The sequence below is a fragment of the Salminus brasiliensis genome, chromosome 1 (genome assembly GCF_030463535.1).
Source record: "Salminus brasiliensis chromosome 1, fSalBra1.hap2, whole genome shotgun sequence".
Lineage (NCBI taxonomy): Eukaryota > Metazoa > Chordata > Actinopteri > Characiformes > Bryconidae > Salminus > Salminus brasiliensis.
This window is the reverse complement of record NC_132878.1, coordinates 69,200,487-69,207,580: the sequence shown is the minus strand read 5'-3', so window position 1 is coordinate 69,207,580 and position 7,094 is coordinate 69,200,487. Positions and strand designations below refer to the sequence as shown.

Genomic DNA, 7,094 nt, shown 5'->3' with positions numbered 1-7,094 from the left:
CAAATGTTTGTCGACACACCTTCTACACACACATTAGTTGCGCGCACACACACAGTTTGTCTGGTTGATGTAGAGAATTATTGCCAGTATTTAGATTTAGAACAGAATGTCATAAAATATTCTGCTGTTGTAATGTGTAGGCATCCCAATACTTTTGTCCATGTTGTGTATTGAATAATATAACAAGTTCATTCATTTATCTGGTAATTCCAACCTTTTGAATGGTTCATTAAATGTTGAATACTTTAACCCACTGACACTCATTCAGTTTATTTAATATGCCAACAAAGACACACTTCATCGTAATGTACAGGTTACCCAACATTTACACTCTGCTTGATACATAACATGAAGACTTCATACTGCTTGCTGGTGTAATTGATATTCAGCTGCTTCTATGCAGTGGGGTTGGATACCTTGCCCATGAAGAGGATGCTCTTGGTGCTGTCCTCCACAATGAAAACCAGGAATGGTCTGTTGAGAATCACGAACTCAGGGATACGAATAGATGTTAACATGATCTCTATGGTGGTGGCAGCAGCTGCTTCAGTGCCCTTCTCGTCAACTTTAAGCACTCCCTGATGGAGGATCTGTGGGGAAATTGTCATGTGAGCGTGAGCACTGCACAAATTACCAGTTTTTTTGCACATGTAAAGTCTGAGAGAGAGTTACATGTCTTCATTAATGGCATATAATGTTAATTATGTCAATTCCAAAAGTTTAAAAAGGAGAGAAATGTGCAGTAATGGGTGTACATAGGTACGTGTTGTACAGACAGCTTTAAGGGTGCATTGTCATAATAAATACATAAATAAACAAAAGTAAATAAAACTATAAGTTGACACCAGTCATGATTCCACGTGATCAAAGTGACATAAATTCTCAAATGTCTAATAATAGATTAGGGTAGAGCAATCTCCAAAGAGGAAGGACCTTATGTGAGGACAACTAACCCTTACAGTCTGGAAGTGTAAATCGTGCTTTGAGTCACATTTTAAGATCACGCTTTTCACAGCATTTGTTGACAAGCTGAGAGATACAGAACCATCACTGAAAATAAAGGAAGCATGAAGACTGACACAATATTTTAGAATTTCTCACAAATATGACTGGGGTTGTGTAGCATTATACAGTTCTTGTGAGCCTTGTCCTGCCAGCTCCACCAAAGTTACATAGTGCAGCTAGCTGCGCTGAACCTGAAGTAACAACAATAGAGTTATTCCCACTATTACAGGTCAGTGGAGCATCACAATGATTCTAATTTGAAGCTGTTATTTTAAGGTAAAAATGCTGCTGTATAACTTTATTAAAAATAAAACATCTGCTAGTTCTTTACCATTTATTAATGAGTTATTGAGACTAAAAACTTATCACTGTTGCTCTTTTTATTTAAAAGTAGAGTAGAGTATGTATAAAGTAGAGTATGTATATTTTAAATTTCCAACCTAATTCCCCCATTTTTAGACACATAAGATGGGAAATAATGCAAGTGTAAATAATAATCTAATGTATTACACTGTTTTATTAGGTTCATATTTTCCAGTTTTAAAATTCAGAATTAATAGATCAGTAGAATTAGAAATAAAATATATTCAAATTAACCTCCATTACGGCTAAGAGAAAAACAGTAGATTGTCCACATACCTTGGAAACCATTAGATTGTTCTCCTCACCAATCCCAGAGAAGTCAGCTGTGCCTGAAAATGCATGAACTATTCCCATTTCCTTCAGAGTTTCGCCAAGACTGATGCATGCAGAGATGGAGAACTTAGGCATAAACAGACCCATGTACCTGGAGAATAAAAAGATTGCAGATATGTCTCATGTCTCAATGTCAGCAGAGAACTGAATATAAAACAGATCATCATCTTGTGACAGAGCATATGTTGCCTCTGGTGGTTTTATGTTGTATTTTTGAGCATTCTGTTTTAGCATTTAATTTGTTTAGCCTTTTCACTGTTTTCCTTTTGAGCCATTTCACTGTTTTCCTTACTCCAATGGGTAAAATACCACCCCCTTGTCATGCCTACCCCTGTTGCCTTTGTTTTGTGTTGCCATGTGCTCCCAAAAACTGTTTGTGTCTTGTCTGCCCTAGCCACGCCTGTCTATTAGTGCTTCCACAAGTGTCTCCTCTTTAGCCGCACCCTCTTGTTAGTCCCAGGTGTTCCTTGTGGTTCCCTTGTTAGTGTCTGTACAAGTACCCCTTTGTTTCAGTCATCCCTAGTCTGGTCTTGTGCATGTATTTGTGCAAATGTTTCTGTTCCTGCGTTTGTGTTCATGCCAGTTCGTTGATTTGGCCTGTTAATGTGAGTCTTGTGTACTTTATTTTGCTAAACTTTGTGCTTGTTTGATTTCTGTTTTCTTGTCTTGTATTAAAACATAATCCTGCGAGTACATCCGCCTCTGTCTTGTGACAAACTGTGACACACCTGTGTGCATATCCTGGTCACAGGCTAACATTTACCATAGCCAATGTTAAATTGCCAATAAGATCAAATATCAGTTTGGATAATTAAATTTCTCTGAAGTGTAAAGTTTTTCATAAAAATATAAAGTGGTAATATGTGTAGGTGCACAATACGCTTTATATATATTATTTCAGTCAGATTTTCTATTGTCTCAAATTAAGTAAATATGTTTTGAAAAGTGGGACAGTATGATTTGACAGTTCTAAAAGTACTTCAGTCAGGTAAACCTCTAATGGGTTTTTTTTCAGATATTTAAGATGAAGGGTAAATTATTATATTCCGTAACTAATGGTGGCTGCATCTCTGTTAAAATGGTGTAAAGGTTTTCTAATGATTTTACTGTGTAAACATTTTAACTTTGTAAATCACACTGGGTTTACTATTTGCTCATTAATCAGGAATTCTTAAAGTACAACTGCTAGATTCAATGTCAGAAATGTTAAAAAGGAGATAAAAGGTTTTGCATGGCAGTGATGAAATGCATAAACTGTTACAGTTACAGCAATAACATTTTAAGTAGTAAATGACTGAAATTTGGGACTGCACATTTATTGTATTACTGACCTGTGAAATTTGTATATGTACAATTTATAAAATATGTAACTGATGACGTTTCACAATGTAAAGTTGACAATGTGCATTGTGGAGACTAATTACACAATCTAATGCAAGTGCATTACATTTGCAGCCAGTCAGCACCAATCAACATCTCACTCCTCAGGCCTCACAGCTCTAGTGTCATCAGACACATATTTTCCATATAGTGTATATGACCCGATGTATGTGTTAATGAACAGTCCTGCAGAGTTCATTGGATACTGTTCAGATAAATAACTGTGTAACCAACATCTCTGAGGGATATTAACGCCTATTCTTGATTGGTTCTGTGTGGGTTTGACTCTCTGTTGTCCCACCTCCACCTAAAACATAGATTGTGATTGGTACTTTGCTCTGGCATGTGTACCGATAAATTGTCTGTTAGCAACAACATGATTTTCAGTGATTCAGTGATCATGATTTTTTGTTGAATAACATTCTCATAATACTGAGTTGTGAACCCAATATCATAAATAGAATCAAATTGTGGGCAGGGCTGTTGCAAAGTGTATTAGCTAGTGCATTACCTTTCAGAGAGTTTGCTGTGCCATTTTTTGAGATGGTCCTTACTAATATGTTTCTCAAGCTCCTGCATCTTTCCCTCATCAGGTAGAACAATCATCATTGAGGTGTTGCCTTTGTAGGGCACCATGATGATGGAGGTAGAGTTTTCTCGGTCATGGTAGAAGTCATATCTGCCAGTTCTCTTCATCATGTCCACAGTCACCTTGGTGTTTTCATCCACGTGGAAGTCGGCTTTGTGGGTGTGTCTCTCTTCGAAAGGAGTTTCCCATTTACCTTAGAGGATAGAATTCAAGAATTTTTACTGAGATTTTGTACTGAGAAAGAGAAAGCCATTTCTGAATGGATAAGCAAAGAAGGCAGCTGTACCTCTGAAATATATGTAGTTGATGAGCATCATCACAGTCTGTTGGTCCAGGCTCTTGATCATGTCGGTGATTAAGTCCTTGGTCTTTTTGGCGATGTACTTGTTGACTTCTTGCACAGCCACTTCAGAGTTGGAAAAGTCCACATTGAAGGCCTCTCCTTGGTAGAAATGCTGAGCATCTTTCAGAAACTTGTCAACAGGCTTGAAGCCTTCTCGGATAGCCACTGCACTTCCTACTTCCAGCAGCATGGCATCCTGGTTGTGGCCCAGCATGTGGAGCAGGTGCTCGAAACTTTCATTGACCTGATCAGGAGTGAGCGCGCTGTAGCCCAGGGTGCTGAAGATTTGTGAGTGTGTGTCACCTTTGGCCCCCAGAGCCAGCATGGACAGAGCCATGGAGATGCTCAATGGAGAGAAGAAGATATTCTTGCCTTGGGCTTCAGGATGGGCGGAGAGCTTCTTGTAGAGGGAGAAGGCAAAGTCTGCATTGTGGGGGGAGAGTGTGTGGCACAGCTCGTCTGCTCCATCATGGCTGGGGTGAGCTTCATCCTTACCATGGTGAAGATGCTGATGGTGGTCGTCTGAATGATCATGGCTTTCACTACGACCAGCCCAGGCCACCGTCAACAGGAGGGCACCCAAAAAACAGGAGTAAATCTTTCCCCACATTGTGTAGCCTGGACAGAGGAATGGTTCTGATTTGAAATTATGTTTCTGATGTACACTTTTGATCAAATAGTACAGAGTAAGAAAAACTTTAATGTGCATATAATGATGAACAGACCTGCAAAATATTGTTCTATTTATAAATGAAACAAATACCCAGAATGAAGTTCTGATAGTAATTAAATTATTTAGAATATTCTGTTCTGTTCTGTTATGTTATGTTAAAACTAATGTCCAGAATGATGTTAAAATAACATCATAACCTGTATCCAATTCAGTGGTAGATACAGATACAGGCTTTGGGGACCATGTTCGTGGGCACATCCAAAAGAGGAGGGGGTTCCCACTGTTGAGAGTGAGCATAATTCTTGTGGTCAGTCCAGGAAAACTCCACTCCTCTACCATTAGCTTACGCACCAGTAACTTGCGGCCGTGAGAGAAGTAGGTGCAGCTTCTGGCTGGGGCCAGACCACTGGGAAAGAACTGCACCCATGCCTACCTCAGACACATCCCCCTTCACCAAGAATGGAAGCTTCGGGTCGAGTAGCTGGGGAACTGGGCCTGTGGTCAACAAGCTCATAAGAGTGTCAAACACCTCCTGGGTTTTTGTGGACCAGATAAGCCTCACTGACATCTTGTCATTCGGGGAAAGTGGATGGTCAGATGAACCCCAAGGCCACACAACAAACAAAGGATGCCAGAGGAAAACACTGGTCACCTCGAAAGATAGAAGGTTCTCCCAAAGAAAACAAAAGAAACGGAGGGCTCCTCGAATTGGGGTCATCCCTTACACTATTCATCTTTACATTTTCAAAAAATACTATATGTTACTTGGTTGTTGGAGGATATAAAAACAAAATTTACTTATCTGTATCTGTGTTTTCAGTTTGTGTTTTCAATTTTACAGTTTACATAAACTCAACATTTAAGAATTTGATGACAAATATTTGACATAACTACAGAACAAGGTCAAGCATAGGTCAAAAAATGGATTCCATCAATTAAATTGATTGAATTAATTATATTGATTTGATTGAAAAGGTGGGTTGGAGTAGAATGAACCAAATTATTAATTAATTTCTATTTAATATTAAATGTAGTTTTGTTTTTATTTATTTATTTGTTTTGTTTTAATTTCCATAAATACATTTTTAGAATGTAAAGAAATATTTAATAAAAAAAATGAATAAATACATGTATAAATATCTTTACCTACCACTGGTGTCCTGCTCACAGGAGACTGTTTAAATGCAGTTCTATTCTTTTATAGTTTCTGAAGTGCCGCCTGACAACAATGTTTAAACATTAACCCCCAAACCAACACCACATTCCCTGAAGCCAAACAATCATGACCTACTATCCCAAAACTCAGTGATGCAACCTGTTGTAGCACTGCTGAGTCAGGAGATTTTAATATCTACACTGCCTGTTTTTTTTTTACATACAACATAATATCTGACTATGAAACCCAGCAACATGTATCAAATGCCAACACAATTGACAACATGTTTAATGTTCTCTTCTGCAAGGTTTCCTCCTAAGGAAGGCACTTTTAGCACTCAGCTAGCTCTGTGTCTTATAATTGTGTGCTCACTTGATTAAGTAAAATATGACAGCAATCCTGTTTAAACTGTTAATGTTTTGTATCCTGATTACTGACCATCTAAAGTGGCCGTGCCTAATGCCATTCAGTAGATAGAGAAGTATAAGGCCCTGCAGCACTGGGTTGTAAAGCAGTGGAAATGACTTATCTAGAGTGCTGGAGCTCAATTTTGGCTGGAACTCATTTTTGATCTATAACTAATCATCCATCATCAGTAGACTTCACTAAAGCGCTAATGGCCAAATGCCATCAAATCCTCAATTTCCCAAGCAATTTTCCAAAATCTAGTATAAAGCCTAGATCACACATACTCTTTACTTGTGCAGGTATGAATACTACAAGTCCATATGTAGCCTGAGTGTACATTCATATACACATATATACACATTATGTTCAGATGATATAAACATTTACAGAAAATGAGCATCTGTACAGATGTGCAAATGATTATAGAGGAGTTGGGTCTGTTACTGTAGCAAAGGTAGCAAAATTGATCTCCTTGTTATAACCCTTAAAAGCAACTCTGGAAAAGCAGGTGTCCACAAACCTTTGTACATATAAGAGCACAATAAGAACACACAAACTGTGGGCACACACAAATTGTGCACCAGTTTTCTAGTCTAGCATGATTTTAATTGTGAATTTATAAAAACAGAAAACTGCAATGTATACAGATACCACCAAACTTGTACAGGTAATGTAATGTATTACTGCAGAAATGGATAAAATCACTGTTACTCAAAGAATCTGTAGAAGACTTTATGCAACTGTTCAAACTCTAGCTTTTCTTGCTCCCATGACAAAAGGTATTGATTCTGTAGAAAATTCCAAATAAACAGTGCATTGAAAGAAGCAGTGGACGGCCTCCCAG

General features: G+C 38.1%; 1 protein-coding gene across 1 annotated transcript; it reads right to left on the bottom strand.

The window, feature by feature from the left end:
• Nucleotides 1-395: 395 nt before the first annotated feature.
• Nucleotides 396-4,623, bottom strand: LOC140535508 (alpha-1-antitrypsin homolog). The gene is made up of 4 exons (XM_072656909.1): nt 3,957-4,623; nt 3,593-3,863; nt 1,645-1,792; nt 396-590 (listed from the first exon to the last, which is right to left on the bottom strand). Exons 1-4 carry the CDS (start codon nt 4,621-4,623, stop codon nt 396-398), a joined length of 1,281 nt encoding a protein of 426 aa, XP_072513010.1.
• Between the last annotated feature and the right edge of the window lie 2,471 nt (nt 4,624-7,094).

Excerpts from the sequence above, each read along its gene's own strand:
- LOC140535508 (XM_072656909.1), bottom strand. The coding sequence starts at position 4,623 with ATGTGGGGAAAGATTTACTCCTGTTTTTTGGGTGCCCTCCTGTTGACG. Across the intron at positions 3,864-3,956 it reads CAACTACATATATTTCAGAG|GTAAATGGGAAACTCCTTTC; the intron begins GTACAGCTGCCT and ends CTATCCTCTAAG. Across the intron at positions 1,793-3,592 it reads CACAGCAAACTCTCTGAAAG|GTACATGGGTCTGTTTATGC; the intron begins GTAATGCACTAG and ends TTTATTCTCCAG.